Source organism: Penicillium solitum (genome assembly GCF_028829755.1).
Source record: "Penicillium solitum strain IBT 25940 chromosome Unknown utg000001l_segment0_segment0, whole genome shotgun sequence".
Classification (NCBI taxonomy): Eukaryota; Fungi; Ascomycota; class Eurotiomycetes; order Eurotiales; family Aspergillaceae; genus Penicillium; species Penicillium solitum.
In genome coordinates this window covers 9,239,774-9,259,231 of record NW_027072121.1, presented here as the reverse complement: position 1 = coordinate 9,259,231, position 19,458 = coordinate 9,239,774, and the positions used below count along the sequence as shown (strand labels likewise).

The 19,458-nt window shown below is 48.8% G+C and overlaps 12 protein-coding genes across 12 annotated transcripts; 7 read left to right on the top strand and 5 right to left on the bottom strand.

The window, feature by feature from the left end:
* Positions 1-1,168: 1,168 nt before the first annotated feature.
* On the top strand, positions 1,169-1,659 carry N7455_003577 (DUF504 domain-containing protein; the record flags this gene model as incomplete). The annotated part of the gene is made up of 2 exons (XM_040960007.2): positions 1,169-1,334; positions 1,397-1,659. 2 exons carry the CDS (start codon positions 1,169-1,171, stop codon positions 1,657-1,659), a joined length of 429 nt encoding a protein of 142 aa, XP_040809598.2.
* A 171-nt stretch (positions 1,660-1,830) lies between these two features.
* On the top strand, positions 1,831-2,999 carry N7455_003576 (MIF domain protein; the record flags this gene model as incomplete). Its single annotated transcript, XM_040960010.1, has 2 exons — positions 1,831-2,220; positions 2,277-2,999. 2 exons carry the CDS (start codon positions 1,831-1,833, stop codon positions 2,997-2,999), a joined length of 1,113 nt encoding a protein of 370 aa, XP_040809570.1.
* A 481-nt stretch (positions 3,000-3,480) lies between these two features.
* On the top strand, positions 3,481-4,359 carry N7455_003575 (uncharacterized protein; the record flags this gene model as incomplete). The annotated part of the gene is made up of 3 exons (XM_040959966.1): positions 3,481-3,634; positions 3,714-3,772; positions 3,844-4,359. 3 exons carry the CDS (start codon positions 3,481-3,483, stop codon positions 4,357-4,359), a joined length of 729 nt encoding a protein of 242 aa, XP_040809590.1.
* A 402-nt stretch (positions 4,360-4,761) lies between these two features.
* Positions 4,762-5,471, top strand: N7455_003574 (CENP-X/MHF2 family protein; the record flags this gene model as incomplete). Its single annotated transcript, XM_040960034.1, has 2 exons — positions 4,762-5,361; positions 5,424-5,471. 2 exons carry the CDS (start codon positions 4,762-4,764, stop codon positions 5,469-5,471), a joined length of 648 nt encoding a protein of 215 aa, XP_040809525.1.
* A 113-nt stretch (positions 5,472-5,584) lies between these two features.
* Positions 5,585-6,076, bottom strand: N7455_003573 (uncharacterized protein; the record flags this gene model as incomplete). Its single annotated transcript, XM_040959975.1, has 1 exon — positions 5,585-6,076. The coding sequence occupies one exon, from the start codon at positions 6,074-6,076 to the stop codon at positions 5,585-5,587; it is 492 nt and encodes a 163-aa protein (XP_040809580.1).
* Positions 6,077-6,721: 645 nt separating this feature from the next.
* N7455_003572 (MIND complex subunit MTW1) lies at positions 6,722-7,942 on the top strand (the record flags this gene model as incomplete). Its single annotated transcript, XM_040959990.2, has 3 exons — positions 6,722-6,805; positions 6,950-7,276; positions 7,346-7,942. The coding sequence occupies exons 1-3, from the start codon at positions 6,752-6,754 to the stop codon at positions 7,940-7,942; spliced, it is 978 nt and encodes a 325-aa protein (XP_040809539.1). The 5' UTR covers positions 6,722-6,751.
* Positions 7,943-8,012: 70 nt separating this feature from the next.
* On the bottom strand, positions 8,013-9,196 carry N7455_003571 (dihydroorotase; the record flags this gene model as incomplete). The annotated part of the gene is made up of 3 exons (XM_040960005.1): positions 8,013-8,945; positions 9,013-9,092; positions 9,142-9,196. The coding sequence occupies 3 exons, from the start codon at positions 9,194-9,196 to the stop codon at positions 8,013-8,015; spliced, it is 1,068 nt and encodes a 355-aa protein (XP_040809571.1).
* Positions 9,197-10,381: 1,185 nt separating this feature from the next.
* N7455_003570 (uncharacterized protein) lies at positions 10,382-11,159 on the top strand (the record flags this gene model as incomplete). The annotated part of the gene is made up of 2 exons (XM_040960003.1): positions 10,382-10,702; positions 10,770-11,159. The coding sequence occupies 2 exons, from the start codon at positions 10,382-10,384 to the stop codon at positions 11,157-11,159; spliced, it is 711 nt and encodes a 236-aa protein (XP_040809543.1).
* Positions 11,160-11,439: 280 nt separating this feature from the next.
* On the bottom strand, positions 11,440-12,141 carry N7455_003569 (GPI anchored serine-threonine rich protein; the record flags this gene model as incomplete). The annotated part of the gene is made up of 3 exons (XM_040959982.2): positions 11,440-11,764; positions 11,855-11,953; positions 12,020-12,141. The coding sequence occupies 3 exons, from the start codon at positions 12,139-12,141 to the stop codon at positions 11,440-11,442; spliced, it is 546 nt and encodes a 181-aa protein (XP_040809579.2).
* Positions 12,142-14,205: 2,064 nt separating this feature from the next.
* On the top strand, positions 14,206-15,330 carry swc5 (putative Swr1p complex component (Swc5); the record flags this gene model as incomplete). Its single annotated transcript, XM_040959962.1, has 2 exons — positions 14,206-14,582; positions 14,652-15,330. 2 exons carry the CDS (start codon positions 14,206-14,208, stop codon positions 15,328-15,330), a joined length of 1,056 nt encoding a protein of 351 aa, XP_040809556.1.
* A 124-nt stretch (positions 15,331-15,454) lies between these two features.
* N7455_003567 (T2 family ribonuclease) lies at positions 15,455-16,873 on the bottom strand (the record flags this gene model as incomplete). Its single annotated transcript, XM_040960015.2, has 4 exons — positions 15,455-15,920; positions 15,980-16,172; positions 16,231-16,525; positions 16,605-16,873. Coding segments are annotated over 4 exons (807 nt in total), but the record flags the coding sequence as incomplete, so codon positions are not given.
* Positions 16,874-17,533: 660 nt separating this feature from the next.
* On the bottom strand, positions 17,534-19,306 carry N7455_003566 (uncharacterized protein; the record flags this gene model as incomplete). The annotated part of the gene is made up of 5 exons (XM_040960024.1): positions 17,534-18,052; positions 18,114-18,543; positions 18,594-18,726; positions 18,781-18,894; positions 18,961-19,306. 5 exons carry the CDS (start codon positions 19,304-19,306, stop codon positions 17,534-17,536), a joined length of 1,542 nt encoding a protein of 513 aa, XP_040809531.1.
* Between the last annotated feature and the right edge of the window lie 152 nt (positions 19,307-19,458).

Below are 19,458 nucleotides of genomic sequence, written 5' to 3'. Positions count from 1 at the left end.
TAATGCGGTCATAGGGCGCCTTGATGAGATGGGCGGGGAAGCGTAGATATATCGATTGCCCGGTACACTAGTGTAAATCAAGGGGAGAGGATATTTGCGTATGGCCTAGGTCGTCGGCTCGCCGTTTAGTAGATCCGAAGGCCATCCTAGGCCTCGAAATGACCACTGTTAACTATTATAGTCATCATAAAAGAAACTGTCCCTATTTAGTCACTTAACTGCCTAACTGAGCAGGAATAGGCTGACGCGAATCAATTTGTAGTCCCGCTGCACAGGATAATTATTCCTAAAAGAGTATAGGGCGAATGCGCATACATGCGTACAGGCCAAATATAGGCCGGCCGATTGATATCTAGTGCCGTGGTCGGGGCTGATGAGAAAAACAGAGGGCAGCTCAGGATTATAGTTGCGGGGTCGTTGAAGAGCTGACGGGTCATACGTGGAAAAGGGGGTGGCGGTGCTCAGGAGCTCGGTAATCCGGTCCAATGGAAAAGATGCCTCACCAGCGAGGCGTAGGAGAAAGGAAGGCGAAAAAGAAAAAAGAAAATCGGGGTTGTTAGATGGAGGGGGAAGAGCAGGGGACTTTATAGAACCACGCATGGAAACGCAGAAACGCAGACGGACGAAGAGCGCTAAATCAGGTAGTTATAGGCTAAATCTGAAGGACTCTCCATCCAATATCCGATATGGTGTAGTGGCTAACATCGCCGTCTCTCACACGGCAGCCGGGGGTTCGATTCCCCCTATCGGAGTTTCTATTTTTGTCTATTTTTTTCTTTCCTTTTTTCCCTCTCATTAATTTCAATCTTAATGTTTTGTATATCTTTGATCTTGTTCAATTCAAGTAATGCGAAGTTCATTGGTAGCTCCAGGTGGAATCCATGAGTCACCGAGGCCAAGCCACAATCGCATTCTGAGTCATTAGCATCCTACCCCGGGGCCTAAGCCTATCACTAGAAGCCATACGACACCACTCCGTTTATGACTATGCGTGAATCATTCCAATGTTTCATCTCCAGCCGCACAAGACTGAGCGATCGCACTCGTGAAATCAAGATGGGGAATGTGTACGGAGTACCATTATGGTGATATATAAGTCACTCCAGTTTCCAGGTTAGATAGTGAAAACCAACTCGAAGATCCCGGAATTCTAAAATCATTGAAAAGTATGGCTTCAAATAACCCAAGCGAAACAGATGCCAATATGACTACGGGACAAGAGGCAGCCCAATTCCCATCAGGGTCAACAATCTCGCCTCGAAAGCGAGATCAGCGAAGTATTTCACCTGAATATGACCCCAAGGCTGGCGAAAACAGACTACGCCCGGCTGGAGGTAGGTAGTCAGGTTGAAAAATATATATATATCGCCAAGTCTGACAATCTGACAACTTACAGATATCATCAATCGCATTACTTGGGATTCGGCGTTTGAACGCAGCAACTATATCATTGGATTCGTGGACCGATTTGAAGGACAACTGGAAATCACCATGGGTAGTTGGAAGAAAGAGACCACCGATGAGGAATTCATTCCACAGCATCGGGTGTTGTATATCAGACATACCAATGGGGAGATTGTCTGGGACCGAAGGAGACGTATTGACAAAATCTTTTTGAGTGGAAATTCGGCTTTCAGCGAACTGGCATTTCTTGCCTGAAGTTGCACCTTTGTACCTTCGCATCTTCGCACCTTCCGTGATTTCTTTTGTTTACTTTTCTGTCTCGTCCCTTCTTTGGAAAGTCCCGAGGTCCACAGGTTCTTGTCTCTGTCATCTTATAACATTTCAACTTTCATCACCTCATTACTCAACTCCCAATTATCCCATAAAATGGACCATTCCAAGAAGAAACCGTCTTTGCCTCGCTTGACCACCAACATTCCCCTACTACAGAAACCCCCTAATGCATCGTGTAATGCTATACCAAACCCCCTCAATGCCAGCGCACCCCCGATCATCATGCCCGAGAGGCCAACGAGAACTTCATCAATGTTCAAGGAGGAAAAGCACGACGAGGAGAACATCGCGCCCGCCACACGTTTTGCGCCAGACAGCATGCCTATCTATCTTTCCCAGAAAAGTGTGGACGATTCCCCGTTAACAAAGGTGAAAAAGTTGTACTACGAAGACGCATTTACGGCCCGTGGATCGCAAAATTCCCCCAAGGACCGCGTAACTCATGAATCTGTTGTTGTCGTTGAGCTCAAGACCAACACCAAAGTTTGTGACCTGCTGACATCTGCTCGGTGATCGCTCCCTGCTAATCCACCAACTAGGCAGAGGATGATACACCCAAGTTACTGTCGGATTTCGCCCACTTCCTTGCCCAGGTCTACCAGCGTCCGGAAACGTCGATGCTAGTTACCATCGACCAGAATGCTGACCTGCTTTTTGGAAATACCTCCGGCTCAGCGTACCTGTTAAAGATCACGGCTCTCTCGAGTCTGATCGGACCGCTGACCAACCTCCGCAACACCGGCCTAATCCAGTCAGCCATTCAAGAAATGTTTGGCATCACCCCCGACAAGGGAGTGTTGATCTACACCCCAGCGAGCGAAGACAATCTTGCAACCAATGGGATAACCGCGAGGAGTGAGATCGATCGCCTTGAACGAATTGATTCTAGCAATAGTCCATCGATCCTCAAGTCTATCTCGCGATCTATGAGTCGTCGCATGAAATCGAGCAGCGGCAACAGTGCTCCGATCTCCCTCACTTCAGTCATGAGTCCTGACGTCGCAAGCCCTACTTCAACTTCGCCCATCGCCCTTGCTTCAGGTCAGGCTCCACCGCCGAAATCACATCAGACAGACGAAAAAGAGCCGATGGAGTCACCCAAGTGGGAATCAATCAAGCAGGTCTCATCCAAGGACGAGAAATGTGAACGAACCTTGAAGAAAAGAGAGAGTTTGAAAAGTTTTGTGAATCGTCGTTTGGGCGAATTGGGCGAGTTGACCACAAAGAAGCCATTCACAGCCACAAAGGGAAAGAAGGATTGACTTGCGAAGGTTCTGCTTGAGAATCACAAAGTGCAATGGGTGATGTATTTGATTGCGTTGGGGTATCTTCTTAATAGGGCTTCGGCATGTGGCTCCGCTGTATCAAACCATCCATGGATTCATTCTATATGATTATACCATGCATCCTTGGCCATTGTGCATCGAGTCTTCCTCTTAGCACAAAGCACAAAATCGAGTTAGATGACCGCATGTCAATTTAGTGTGTATTTCCCCCTTTTGCTTCCTTCCTTTCCAAGGATTCTATATATGTATATCCTTTCTTTTTGAAGTGGTTAAAGATGCGTTGCTTGCGAGCTTCACGTGAGACCGTGATAGTTCAGACGCTAAAACACCCAAATCTTGCCCCATTATGCTCTCTTGAACCCTTTCCCCTGATACTGTCCTCACTTCCCTCGACCCTTCTCAGGGAGCATGAGAATATCCCAGCTTCTTCGTTTGCTTTCGTCTACCACACAATATCATGTCGGACGCAGGTGATAACCAGGTTGCAGCGATTGATCACACTGACAGCGATGAGTCGTTGGTCTTGATGACATCGTCTTTGCCTGCCGTCAGCTTTGTCCAGGAGACCCCCGGCGATCTGTTCGATGCCCCCAATGGCGCTGCTCTAATCCGTGAGAACCCCTCATTTAGCGATTGTTTATTTTTCTTTTTTTTAAAAAAAATAAATCCTCACTAACCTAATCAATGTAGATGCGTGCAACTGTCAGGGTGCCTGGGGTGCAGGCATTGCCCGTGCATTTCGTGAGCGGGTTAGTCGATCAATAACTCACTTGATGCGACAATCTAGAGCTAATAAGACGATGTTCTTTTTTTTTTTTAGTATCCCGCCGCCTACGAAATCTATCGCAACCACTGTCTCATTTATCGCGGCCACCCAGTCACCAACACCATCACTGACCTACGCGACGAGGACCCGCAGCCCTCTCTCGTTGTCAACCGTCCCCTTGGTACCGCACTCATAATCCCACCACAACAGAGTGACTTCCTCCTACATCGCCGTCGCCATTGGATAATCTGCCTCTTTACCTCGGAGTATTATGGCAACCGTGTGGATTCGGAGGACATGGTTGTCAATAGCACTTTTGCTGCCCTGCAGGACCTGAGTGGACAGCTACAAGTTCTTGTCCAGCAGGCCTCCGAGAACCGTAATGAGCGACCCCACAGACTCTACTCTAGCCGCTTCTGCACCGGTCTTTTCAATGTTCCCTGGGAACGCATTTGTAAATTGATCGATACAGTCGGTCTGCATGTCAATGTGTACCACCCCTTTGAGGCCAGCAACCGCCGCGCTCGCCCCATTCGAATGGCGCGTCCCAGCGAGATTTACCAGGACTGAGAGAATCAAGGTATCTACTTCCTCTCCGTCAGCAAGGGCTTTGGCTCGTGGGTTTCTACCTGGTGTGTTGAGGAGGAGCGAGGGTTTGACGCATCACTCTTCATTTTATGATGATACTTGAGACTAGTAACCATGGAAAGCGTGACTTTGATAAACGAAAAGCACAAAAAAAATAAAATAAAAAAAGAACGAAAGAAAGAGACTGAAGAAAAGCATCAAGCCTATCGCAACTAGAAAAGTAGGGTCTCCCCCCCTCATCACCTGACAGCGCGTACTGTAGATCGCGCCCGCGTTGGGGTGTTTCCCCAATTTCCCCGATATCCCCAATCACCCTCACCATTGCTACTAGCGATCCTCCATATCACTCATCGCATACCTGACGCAATTACTTAGGATACCAAGATGCCTGGTGAACCTCAACCAGCTCAAAAGCGCCCACGTCTCCCCTTCAAACCTCCCAGTCGCACGACTAGCGCGGGACCATCCAGTTCTGCGCCAAAGGCCAAAGGAAAAGCGAAACAAACCACCACAAAAGCTTCTGCGTCCACAACCGTGCCCAAAACAACAAAAAGCAAACCCACGACTCAAAGCAAGTCCACAACCCAGAGCAAATCCACAAGTATCGGGAAACGCCCCCGACCCGATTCCCCGGCAACCAATGCCGCCTCCAAATCCGAATCCGAGTCCGACTCCAATGGATCGAGCCGCAGCCGCTCGCGCTCGCTCTCTCAAGAGCCGGATTATATCCTTGCTGAAATCACAACTACAAATCAAGCAGAGGATGTGACGTCTAGCGACCCGAAAATACCTTCCAAACTGCTCACACGCCTGCTGCACCAGCATTTCCAGAATGAGAAGACCAAGGTCGCGAAAGATGCCAATAACGTTGTTGCCAAGTATATTGATGTTTTTGTGAGGGAATCCATCGCCCGAGCTGCTTACGAGAGGGCTGAGTCGGATGGAAATACCGGGGGCAGAAGTCTCGGGGACGGGTTCCTCGAGGTAAGTCTTCATTCTTTTATCCTCCAATTGGCCTATCCTGGGTATTCTGATTGGTGTTATAGGTTGAAGATCTTGAGAAAATGGCCCCACAGCTCACGATGGATTTCTAGCCCATGCATCTCTTCTACAAAGGGTCACGGCGTTGGTTCAAGTTCATCATGTATTAGGGCTTATTGTTTATTGTCCAGGATACCACAGAATCAGCAGAACGCATGCAACACTTTTAATCCAAACATCTTGAAACGCAAGAGGCCTGCAAGAGTGAAATATCCCTTGGGTTCATATACTCAGGTGGCTTCCCCACGGTATGATCCTCCACAAAGGGTGGCACAGCCCCGAAGCCATTCGCATTGTGAAACAGTGCAATATCTCTGTTCACCCTCTTCGACAACCACGCATTCGCCACGTAGGCCGTGTTCTTTTTGCTAAGATGAACAACAGCAACGGGGAGCTTGTTCTGCTCGGGCAGATGCCCGAGCTTGGCGTCGTAGGCCGTGTGGCAGATGTCAAAGACGAAGAATACTCGCGTTCGCCACTTCTGAGCTGCCACTAACTTTGTTGTTGGGTGAGCTTCTTGTGGGATGTACAGATGGCTTGATTTGAGGAGGCGGATGGCTTTTGGCAGGAGGACCTCTGGATTGTTCTGGGCTTTGGATATCTGAGAACTCCGGTGCGAGACGATGACTAGGACTCGAAGGGGGTTTCCCTGGGACATTGTGGACTGGAGATGTGAGGAGTAGTCCCTTGGAGAGGTTTGCCTGGATGAGTTCTTACCGAGGTAGACAAGACTGAATATTTGGATTGTCTCTACGCCTTTTCAGTAATTTCTAGAGAGCGCACTACTACATATCGAGATTTCTCAGGATCCTCGAGCGGAGTTTAAATATCTTTTTTTTTCTCTCTCTCTCTACAGCTAGGAGACACACGGGGGCAAAGTCGGTGTCTGACCTGGACTAGATCATAACCTTCCAATGGCCTGAAAGCCCGGTCGCTGGAATCAGAACATTTTCCAGGGGATGATCATCTGTCACATTGTACAGAACATGCTGACAGCTAAGTACAAGGGTCTTTCTTCAGCTGGATATCAACGCTGCCGGGTACCTGGTGACTGGGTTGAGAGGTCGGGATGAGACTCGTGTGTTAGTCTGACATCAAATAATGTACAACGTAGCAAGCCTGCAGTATGCATCGGAGATGATAAAATAAAAGTCAGAGAGAAGGAAGATAAAGAATCCAGTTTGATTTGAACGAAAGCTGGGTGTCACCAAGGAGCATGTTGTACCTAACTAGTTGATAGTCGACGAAAGGCGGTGGCTTGCGGAATTTCCCCCGCGCGTCTTTTGTTCCTTCAACGCGTCAAGCCCAGCCCGAGAAGACCAATCTTTTCGCGATGGATGATGCGACGACCTCCTTGCTCACTGAGCACTTCAGTTACACACCCTTGGTACGTCAATCGAGACTCATACACATTGACTCGTGCTGCACGCACGACCTGCGACCTGCGACCTGCGACCTGCGACCTGCGACCTGCGACCTGCGACCTGCGACTCACCCCTTGCAACTAGGAATATCGCTGACAGCTCCCTAGTCTCTCATAGATGATATTATCAATTCGATCAACAACCTGATCTATCAAGCAATATCTAGCTTAGAGTCCGGACTCCTCAATACGCCGCCTGAACGACTCGGTTTCTCCCATGACAGCAGTGGTCCTAGCATCGCGGAAACAGACGAGGATGGCAATGTGGTTTATCCCGAGGCGAAGCTAGAGATCGAGAATGGACTGCATCAGCTAGAGACGCTGCTAGAGGCCAATGTTGATAAGGCCTTCGACAAATTTGAGATCTATGTGCTGCGCAACATTCTCACGGTGCCCGGGGACTTGCTCTCTTGGGTACGGCTGAAGCATTACGAGGTATGTAGAGTCATTCATAGGTTTCTAGAGATTTTGGAAAAGAAAATATACTAATGTCCATTGTGGTAGGGTCTCTCTTTCGGATCTTCGCCAGATACGCCGACGCCAGAAACCATACATGCGCAACGCAAGAAGTTGTTCGAGACGACGAAACTGAACCGGTCCCTGAAGGAAGAACGCGCTCGAAATGACGCAGTCATCTCACAACTACAATCTATTCTGTCGACAGTCGAAACAGCCAAGGCAGACGGTGTCTCCAAAACGGCCGAAAACAAACCAGTGGATTTGTCCTTCTTGGCCTCTACCCCAGCTGCACGTCAACTTCGTGTTGGTGTGGATGCTGGGCCGAATGCTAAACCTACGCCTCTTACAACCAACACTACTTTCATTCTCTCGCAGCTGCCCGCGTTGCAGACGACACTTGAGCAGCTCCGGCCGAAATTGGCAGCCCTGCCCAATGCAACAGTGCCAATGGAAACCAAGTCCAAGAGAGATGAGAGAAAGGAATACATTGAGAGCAGAATTCGACTCCATCTCGAGCGAGCTGGCCAGCTTGCTATGGGTGACGATGGAAATCCAGTGGTCGCAGGTCGCAGAATCGACATCAGAGAGGCCCACGCCCTTGAAAGCGTGGCAAACATGCTTACGCAAGACAAGTCTGTCTAAGAGGATGTGCATGTGAAAAAAAATGGGTTCTTCCTACGACTCTATTATTGAATATGTACTGGTCGGGTTACTAAGACCAAGTGATGCTCCATGTCTCTTGGGTTTTTCTGAAGGGGACCACGTCAATCTTGTCTGACTGGAGGATCTCCGAGATCTTCTCGCCCTTTTTCTCGACGGTGATGAATTCCTTCTGCTCCTCCGGGAGGCCATAGAAGGCCCGTCCGAACTTACTCATGAAACCCTCGACAATCTCTGGCGTGATCTCATCCTCCTTGAGGACACCGTTATCGCAAGCCTGCTCAAAGGCATCAATCACAACCTGAGTGGTGTATGGTTGTGTGAAGACGCCGGCAGCGATCTTCTCGCCACCACGCTTGGATGCCGCAGGGTGCGGGGCGCTGTCGGAGCCGAAGAAGAACTTCGGGTTTCCCGAAACAGCAGCACGGAGAAGGGCATCCCGGTCGGCTGGAGTCTTGGCAACGGGCTTGCAGAAGCAGAATGGGTCGCCGGCCCATGAGTCAATAATAATGGATAGGTGATGAGCAGTGATGGTACCAGACACCGTGGGACCGCACTTATTCACAGCATCCACAGCCGCAGCAGTGGTACAGTGCTCCAAAATGATGCGCAGCTTGGGGAACTTGGAGTGCAGCTCAAAGAGCTTGGGAAGGAATCGCTCCTCCGCGGACAACACTGTCACATCACCTCCAGAGGGACTTTCTCCGTGCAGATTCAAAATCATATCTTGTCGCTCCATCTCCTCGAAAACGGGGTAGAATTGCGTGTAGTCGACCACGCCGGAAGAGGAGTTGGTCGTCACACCGGCCGGGTAACTCTTGACACCAACAATGCCGCGCTTCTTGGCTTCAATGATGGTCTCCGGGGTCACGGTCTCATGGAGGTACAGTGACATAAGGAAGTTGACATTCGGCTCGAGGGCTTGGAGGCGCTTCTGGTAGTCCAGAGCACGGTCGACGGTCGTGATGGGTGGCACCAGGTTGGGCTATTGAGTGTATTAGACATAGCTTCAAAGACAGGATTTGTTTCCCCAATAAAGATATTCCCCTTACCATAACGAAAACGGTGTTCACACCACCCTGTCGAATAGTGGGAGTCACCAAATCCATCATTGGACCCTCACGAAGATGGACTATCTTTGGTCAGCTTGCATCTATTAATTCCCCGGAGTTGCTTAGTACCATGGAAGTCGGCCGAGGCGGGGAGCTTTACTCCCTGCAGCTTAGAGAGAGGCATGATGAATTCCAAATCAAAACCAAGCTCTAATTGCAATTATCTCTCTCTGATATAATTTCAAAAGAGAAAGTTGGATCTTCACTTTTGCCCCGCCATTTCTGAAAAGTTCTGCCGATGGCGGTGGCGACCCCACAAGCCAGTGACTTCTTGGATTCTTCGAGTCTTCGAGTCTTGAACTCTTTTGACACTTCAGATTCTTGGAGATAAAAATCATACAAAGACTACAGAGAGGTAAGATGTGTGACCATAAGAAGCTAGGTTGATTTGAAAATAGAAATATCCCAATCTTACCTGCACCATTCTCCCCGCACGGACTACTATGCACAATGGCACGTCTGGTGTAGTACTCGGGGAGAAACATTGATATACAAAGACCAAGGCCTAGATCCATTCAAGGAATACGAGAATGCCTCGAATAAACAAGACAAGGATGTGGTGTTCCTGAATCATCCTTGCCGCTGGTGGCCCCCCAAGGCACAATGCTCGGCGCTTCGCCATCACCTATCACAGGTCACCATGACCACCCTCGGGGAAAATTAGATTTTCCAAAAGACGAATGAGATCTGTTCTTCAACAAGTTCGATGCAAACCCCGCCCAGACTCTATCTTTGGCTCTACTAGGCGCTTCGTTGGTGCTTGTTCCCCGATGTGTCTGCCAAGGCTGCATGCTGGCGCCCAGGCAATTATGCTCCGGGGATGTACAAGTCCCAGTTGCAAGGCCACTGTTTACAATTCTAGACAGTCCTCCAAATTTAGCCCAGAGCCCCAGGCGAATCAGCGCGATCGGTTTCCCATCAAGGCGCTCTGCATGGCTATATGCAGTAATATGGGCTGAATATCGTCTTCGGGATACGCGCCCATTCGGTAGTCACTTCTGTGATAGCACTATCGCTTGCTAAGCTAGTCCCTGGATCAATCTTAGGACTATGTTTCCACGAATATACATATCCCAGCTGATATCCCTTAATTGTCATTTGAGACAGAGTCGTCTGAACATAGGACCTGCCTTTGCTTTTTGTATTTCTTTTTTTTTTAAAAAAATACCATTGCCACTGAGGGGTTATTCGTTCTTTGATATCCATTACAAGGATTAATTACCCTTGCCGGCAAGGTCATTGACAGTTACACACACTCTCCTTCGACCCCACTCTCTACCATATCACGAAAGCCCAACGACACTCCATCATGACCTCAAACTCGTCCCTCACCGGATCAGGCGGTGCTTATTCTTCAGACATGGAGGAATCAAACTTTTTGAAACGCAGTCGTGTCATTCACCTTGCACGACTCGGTCTATCTTTCTTGATTTTCGGCATTGCTATTGCCATCGTCGCGTGCGAAGCCCCACCCTTGCGGCATTATAAGAACACCTCCCAATGGGCGAGTGCCGGTCTCGCACTGTGGCCTTTGAACTTTGACCTCCGTCCAACAATCGCCGCTATTTCCTGTGGCTGTATAATCACCATCTTGAACTTGGTATACATCGCCGTTGCGCTTCTACCATCTGTGAGTCTTACACCCATCCCATCGTGTGGCTACCCTTGATACCATATGCTAACTAACGCCCATCTAGCCACATTCCCGTATCAAGTCACTTAATATCTACGCCTCAACCTCAGCCATCGCAGGGTTTTCAACCGCCCTGGTCGGAATCCTATTCATAATCTACTTACCATCCTCGGATTACCCAGCAGGGTTCAGCAAGAACGAAACCCTCCACAGCTGGACCTGCAAGTGGAAAACGGGAACAAGCAGCACCAACACACCCCGTCACTTTGATCGTGACTGCGTCAATACTCGCGCTGGCTTTGTGTTGCTGTGTGTACTTCTTGGAATGGAGGTGTTGATGGGACTCGTTGCTGCCGTTGGCACGTGGTTTCAGCGCGATGTTTCTCGTCATCGGGCAGAGCAGTTCCAACTTGAGAAGTTGGAGATTGCTACTAAGCAGGTGTATCGCAGTTGAGTGAATAATTTTGGGAGGATTTAGGTGCTGTGTAAGCGTGGCGTTGGGTTGTGGATCTACCTAGGTATATGTATGAATGTATGGTTACCCTGATGGACGAAAGGAATGTATTCTGGTTATTTATGTTAGGAATTGATTTGCTATATCTGTTGTCGTTATAATTTATATTGCAGAGCAAATGTTCTAAAGTCAATGCCATTCTAAAAGTTTATTTATATAGCCCAATAACCATGTAGACTCACTTGAGACTGGTAATTGCTTCCTCGGGGGGCCAGCCGTCTCAAAATGTCGCCCCTATCCCTAAAATCACAAGAGCCATCCAGCTACCGGCATCATTCACAACTGCAGCTCCCTCTGATGGACTCGTCGACTTCTCATTCCCAATCAAGGCTTTGGTCGGTCCGGCAGTAGTAGACGAGCTGTCACTAGTGGTTAGACTGGCATCTATGTCGGTTGGCTGTGCGGCATTCGACCCGGGCAGAGTCCATGAGGGTGCGACGGTGGTCTCCCCTATGTCATATGCATTCGCCGTAGCGCAATCATTTACGCTGAGTTGTTTGGCCGCGGAGGAATCCGGGTCATCATCTGAGCAGTCTACGTAACAGCTGCGCAATTATGTTAGTACTGCGGAGTTGGAGATATAGATACCTCATTGAGGAATGGAATTGCAAGAGCTAGACAGATGGTCTACTCACTTGGCAATGTTTGCAGCGCCCGAGCACTTGCAGTCCCAATCACTCGAGGCACACTTTGCGAGTCCACGCTTCATGATCGCGACGCAATGATCTACAACTCTGTTGATTATGAGAAAAGAATCTTAAATAGCAAGCTGTTGGTACTTAGGAGGCTTATAGGCTTACTTTTGGGAAGCGCAGTTTGAGTTGCCGTCTGTGCTTGCGGATGTGGGTGTCGCATCTTGAGCGGCGATGAGGGTACCTGATGCAGCAAGTAGGAGAGAGAGATGAGTAGTAAAGAAATGCATCTCGATATTGAAAAAGCCTATATTGAAAAATAAATGGACTTAAAATGCGAATGATATGCGTCCTGATAGGGGTACTCTTAGAGTCGATGGGATTTAAAGTTCAAGCAGATTCACTCGAGACCTTATATTGGGGGTGAAATCTTGGATTTTGAACGTTACATTCATCTCAAAGGCAATGGAACCGTTGAGCCCTCTTTCAAGGCCGTGTCTATTCCCGGCACATTGACAGGAGGGGAGTCTGAAGAAAGCTCCCACGTGGAAATGTGTTGCAGGGTCCACATTCTTAGCCAGGTAGCATATATTCTTCCTATTTTGCCCAAGAAAGCTGCACGTATTGAATGAGAGAGATTGAATAAGCCAACTATAAAATACATTTGTATCGTTCCTTGCGTGTGCTAGGTTAATATAAAGACTTATACAACAAAGTTTGATTGAAGAGATACAGATCGAACCAGAAAAAGACAATTTGGCCCAAAGCGGTATTCCTCTGGGTCAAACAAGCTTGTGAGTTACCATCGAAGGTGATAATGAGGTGTTTCTTCGACATCATGACTGCCTCTGATGTCGCATTCCAGAGGTCGGGGTTACATTCCTCGCAACCCCCTTAGCCAATGGTGAGGGACCAGAGCCGCATTAGGAATGTATAGGTCTCCACTACATTATATATGGAACTGGCTATGTACAAGTTCGTATGAGTACCTAGGTATAGATAGTATAATATTAGTCCTGAAATAGAAAGCCCCATCGATATCTTCTCCATTTCCAGACTTAGAAATATAATAGTTTACTCCGCAACTTCTATATCACGAGGTCGATGTACATTGCACCTGCCATAAGCTATCAGATAGAGGGAAAGGCCACATGCCTTAGGCTGCTTCCTTTAAGGGACTGTGAGTGAGGATGAAAATACATGGTTCTTGAACAACGGTTAATTGATTGCATGGAGAGAACAGCCACCAGGAAGGTACCATCGTAGACAATTGTAGCTTCTTACTCTTCCTTTCCTTTCCAATTACTTTTACTACCAATTAGATAGCCAATTGAAGGAAAGCAGAAGGAGACCCGGTATTAGCATTTGACCGATTGCCCGACCATTGTGGCCATCCTTTTGAACCGCGAAAGTGCACACTGGCAGAGTTGCCAAAGTCATCACATCTCCAAGCAGTATAATAACCTCTGCATCCGCTGAAGACATGGCTTCCTTTCCTGTTTACTTCTAGCTCTTTCTACCGGCTAGAGATATCTATAGGAAATCAAATCATGATCTTTCTCCTGACAACATCGCCATCAACATCCCTCGGCGCTTTCGGCCAGAATGTACATAACCCGGAAGAGTGATGGGGAAGTAGATAGCCAGAGCTGGAATAAGCTGACCTAGGATAGATTCGGAGGGCGCCAATATGTCAGCCTTTAGACTCCATCGCGACATTCCAGAGGTTTGCCTGGTAAGAAAGTAGTAGTCCGTCTATGAGCCCGGAGGAGAGAGCTCCAGATTTGGATCAAACCAGACACCAAACAATATGTATCTCAAATATGATGTGTCTTGAACAGAGCATTGCAAACGGTAAGAGAAAGGCGGCAATAGCTCTAATGAGCTGTGGTGGACAAACGCCAACCATTGTAAATTTCCCTTCCTGTTCCGCTCACAACTCTTCCTCGTCGCCTGACACTGCTGTGAAGTTCCACAGCGATTAGTCTAGCGCATTTCTTTCTTTCCTTTATCAAACAATGAGCGAGCAGCTTGCTCCTTCTGGCCCTGGCGGCGGCAGACACGACGGTGGCAGCACTGCCCAGCGCCGTGTGTCCCTCAAGGGAGCAGCGGGCCTGGGACCTTGGTTCTCTTGACAAGAATTTGTGACTTGAACTATGGACATCTAGGGCTGTACGCATTTTGACATTCGGACTGCCAAATCATAGACAAGTGAGCAAGGGTGTGGTTGAAGATGACGAACATACATCATCGCGACACCGCCTTTGGCAGAAATCCATCCTACGTTGTTGCGTTGTTGCGCCTTACTTTTTAGATCTCTCTTGATAAGCCCAGACACCCAAAATCTTTTGAAGATGTCAAACCCTACTCTGCCAGAAAATCAGGAACTCGATGAGGAGGCCTATGACTCGGCCGAGGATGAAGATTTCGAGCTAGACGCGGCACCGGACGACTCCGACTTATCTTCCGATGCCGACGAGGCCGCAGAACCCGCAAAGAAGAAGCGAAAGACGGCCACCCAATCTCAACTCCCAAAGGATGCAGAACTTGACTCTGGAGATGAGGCTACAATCAGAAAAGCGAGGGAAAAGAAAGAGAAGAAGACCAAGGGAAAGAAGACAAGGGGCAAACGCGCGCGCGATAGCGACGAGGACGATGGCGATATTGACATGGACGACGATGAAGGAGGAACAGGTGGATTCGTGCGAACACGCGCAATGAAACAGCAAATGTGAGATTTTTTGTTCTAGCCAATGTTTCTTGACTTATTATCGGGCTCTAACTCGCGTTTCCCGAGCAGACAGGAAGAACAGCGCAAACCGCTAGCCAGGATCGACGGCGCGACCGTAGACGTGGACGCCCTATGGGAGCAGATGAATGCGCCCCAAGGACAATCCGACTTACAGCCACCCCAGACCCACGAGATACCCGAATCCGCCCCCGAACATGAACCAACGAAAGCACCGGACCAGGGTGCCGAAGACATGGAACATGAAATAGGCCATGCCGCGCACGCTGACCAGATGATCAAGATCAAGCGCACCTACAAATTTGCTGGAGAATGGATCACCGAGGAGAAAGTTGTGCCCAAACACTCGGCAGAGGCTAAAGCGTTTTTGTCGAGTGGGGAGAATGTTGAATACGCCGATGAGGATGCCGGAGCCGCAAACACCGCTCGTAACCTTCGGCGGCCGCTTCGCAAGATCTCGCGATTCGACCCTAACCCGACCGGCACGATTAAGAAGAGCTGGGAGAAGCAACTCGTTGCCGACGACAAGGACGCACGCGGACCCAAAATCAACACCGTGGAGAAGTCACGACTCGACTGGGCTTCGTACGTCGACTCGGCGGGTATCAAAGATGAGCTGCGCACGCATAGCAAAGCCAAGGAGGGTTATATCGGTCGCATGGATTTCTTGGGTCGTATGGAAGACAAGAGGGAAGACGAACGGCGGGCTGCACGGCTCAAAGGCATATGAAAACAGTTCTCGTGCGCTCTCTGCCCGAACTTCCTTCTGGTGTCACAAGCACTCTTCCTCCTGCCGCATACTACAACAACGACGTAGCTCTACACAGAGTCATGTTATTGCGGCATACTCTAAAACCCTTATGTTAGCTTATTTTGAGCAACGGCTCACTTGACTTCGATTGAAAGGGTGAGCTTTCGTCCTCTAACTCCCACCCGCGTCACCGGTGCCCAACATTACGGTGTGCCTCATGTCCACTACAGGGCGAGGATACATTCACGAGAATGGCTGGAAAATACTTGCCTCAAAACTTCGAGGTTGAACACGATCATGTGCTCAACGACCCTACAGTATCACCACCGGTCTACATTGATAACCAGTGAAACTTTAATGGTCAATAAACGATGATTATCGTATCAGATTAACGAGAATTCGAATCTGTATCAACATGTACTATATATAACTAGCTAATCCAAAGATACCATTCCAGCACACATCGTGCAAATCAGCAATAACAGTCATCACCAAGACATATCAAGCCCCGTTCCCTATTTACTTGGGGACATACTTGATGCCAGTCTTTGGGCAGCCAGAAGTAGTGACTGAAAAGGACCCAAGATGTCAGTAAAAATCCCACCAAAAAGCAACCGATAAAACTTACGCGTATCAACAGCCTTGTATGTTCCATCAATGGCATTGCCCTTAACGTTGTAGAAATACCAAACCTGGTTCAACTTGCCACTAGAGCAGCCAAGGTAAACCGACGCGCCATGCATGGTAGTAAGGGCCTTCTGAATCGCGCTGAGAGTGTAGGTCTTGGATGTACTCGGGGTAATGCCAGCAGCGGCGAGAGCCTGAAACACAGTCAGAAACGAAAAGGACATATTACGAAGGGCAGAGACGGGGACATACCTTGTACGTATTCAAACTCTTGAACAAATCAACCGTCTTCTGGAAGAAATCACCCACTTCCTCCTGCGCCTTGTAGCGGGAATAGCAGCTGGGATCGATGGTATTAACGCAAGTACCGTGCTTGCTCCACTCGTGCGACCAGAAGCTCTCGTTGTCGCCGTTGATATCGACCCAATACTCATCCATGTAGTCGACCAGGTCACCGAGGTCCTGGTCCTGCAGGATGGCTGTGATGTTGGAGTAAGCGCGCTCCGAGTCACAGCTCGACTGGTATGTACCGTCGCAGTTGTCGGGCCTGGAGGGAGTGGTTAGTTTATGACTCCGGGTATTTATATAAGGGATCTAGATCTGATTGAGATATCAATGTTACATACCACAATCCGTGAATGGTCCATGAATCGTCGGGACCGGTTGATGGGCTAGTATCCCAGAATTGTGTCTGGAGGAGGGCACCACCTGGGTAGTTGAAGCAACAGGTTGGCTCTGTGGAGGAGCTCGCGCAGCTGAAGGCGGTGCTGCTGGCACAGGTTTCAAGACTGGCAGTTGTGCCGGTGATTAAGCTCATGGCCGCTAGGGCGAGCATGCCCTTTAGGGATTGGGATTGGAACATTTTTTCAAGATTGAATTGAGAAGGAATTGTTGAGCTGAATGAAGAGATGTAAGGGGATCATCGGAGGTTTTTATGTTTTAGTCCAGAGATCATCTTCGGCATAAATATCGTCAGGTACATAGCCAATGTAGCACATGCACCGATAAGAAGACGCTGATTTGTTCTCGGATGTCGCCGCTACACCTATCATCTCGGAGAAGAAGCACTATAAAGGAGAGGAGTGCTAGTCGAAGTAGGCGACGATCATCGAGCGGGGCAAAGTTGAGTGGTGGGCTTTTCTCCCCTTTTCTCCCTGTTCTCCAATGACAAGACAGAAATGCACAACGCACTCTGGCGCTAAATCATAGTCCGACGGTTTTCGTCTGAAGAAGACTGACGAAACGCCATTTGAGGTTGCATCGACCGGGCTATTCCTTCGGATCTCCGACTGTTGATTCAAAGTTGATCCAAGTTGATCCAAGTTGATTCGACCCCCGCAAGATTAAACCCGCTGATCGCCCAACCCTAGGATTTGGACTGTTTTATCTGAAAGCTGGTATTGCTTAGAAGACAATCACTGTTGTGGATATCTCTATGGATGGGATTACTGCTACGTCTACGCCATATCTGCAGGCTGACAATGCGTTCTCCACACCAAGGAACCCCGTGTCGGCTTGCTTGGATGTAATGAGATTGACCGAAGAAATATAGAAATTAAGATAACAAAGAGTCCTGTTCCTCGTCATTGGCTCGCGGAGACGGTCCAAGTCGAATGTGCCAAACGGCGGCGACAGCAACAGCGAAAAAGAGAGAGGCTTGGAAGAATGGCAGTCCCATCCAGACACTTCCAAGATGCATACCTAACCGGAAGAGGTTGGCAAATAAGGGACCAGAAATGAGTGTTCCGACGCCCTGTGCAATGGCAATTGCCGAATACAAAGTGCCAGCATGGTCAATTTGGACGAGTGAAGTAGCCAGACTGCGTGTGGTGATCATGAATGCCGAGCCGATTGACAAGATGATTTGACCACCGATTAAGATCGCCGGGGTTGGAGCTATAGAGATAATGGCGAAACCAATGATTGAAAGCACGCCGCTGCCTTTGCTCATAAAATGGTCGCTACGTTTTCCACGGAGGCCTAGGTGTTTGGTGGCCAAGAGGGACAGGATTGGCATTATAATCAAATATGTCACGAGAGCAAATATCCCGCGCAGTGAGATTAAGAGACTGGCCTATATCATGGTTAGTTCTTTTCCTTTTTGGATTATTTGACTGAAGGGACAGGGCACATACGCGACTGATACTCCAGTCAAACTTCTTTGACACATATTGCAGAAGCAGGTTCGTGGATTGTCTAGTCATCACTGTGACGAACATCACAAAGACCATTAAACAGATATTACTATCGGTCCAAATGAAGCGTGTCGACTGTGCAAACTCGCGAACTTGTCGGGTGACCTCTTGTAACATTGTCTGCTTCCTCGGAGGCTGGGACTGCTCGCTTTCGCTGCCCTGTTCCGATGCTTCTTGGCTGACTCGCTTGTGTTTTGGGTGTTTGAGAGTCTCGGGTAGGAACAAAGCTGGAATACTTCCTAAAATAGTGATGGCTATTGATAGGGTATAGGGAACCATTGGACCGAAAGTCATCAGATAGGCACTGAGCGGAGTAGCCAGAATCTCTGCGATTTGAACACAAGACTGTAAACGGAAAAGTGCGGTTGCTCTGTATACATGTCAGATTGATCACCGAGAAAGATCAAGTCATAAAATTACCTCTCATCTTCGGTGAAGACATCAGCCACTATGACCATGGCAATGGCCGTGAGGACTTGCTCGCCGCCGCCGATGACTTTGAACGCAGCTGACAACCAGACCATCCGGAGGGGAATGACGGTTGACCATAGACCTAGGGTGAGGGGTCATTAAAAACATCGACCAAAGAGTTCAATGGCCAACTTACAAACTATCCTAACCCAGATCTCGCCGAGGATAATCCCCAGCATGCCAAGATACAAGAGAGGCTTTCGCCCCCAACGATCCGACATGACACCATACGGCAGCGAGAGTATAAGACCTGTATTTCCCCCCAAAAATCAGCATCCCACCGTCGTTATGTCGTAGAGCCCTGGAGGACACATACCAGGCACCACGTCAAATGTATTCTGGTACCCAATCACGAGCGCCAGTTCTCCTTGTACAACCTCTGATTTACACGGATTGGCCTCTGGTGGAACCAGAGTGTCATTTCCCGCCCCATGAAGAGTGGCCTGGTAGTTTCGACAGATGATCTCTTCATACACAGCAATTTGCGGCGCGGTGGACATGAAGAATCCGAAATCGGCCGACAGCAAGAATATAGCACACACAATGGAGATCATTAGTTTCTTTGGGTGCTGAGATGGTTTGGTCGTGTGTGAGCTCAGCAGTGGCGCTGTCTCGCCTGTTATTGAGTCGACGGTCATTGTGTCGATCAGTGTGTCGGTCATGGTGAATGGTGTCCTTAAAAAGGTGCAGCCCCCCTATAAGTCAAGAAAGGGTAGCACCCTTAAACATCAAAAGGGAATGTCGAGAAGGGAGATATTTATTGTTGGCCAACCCCCCTTTAAAATTGCTGCCTCTGTGCTTATGGTGTCGGAGA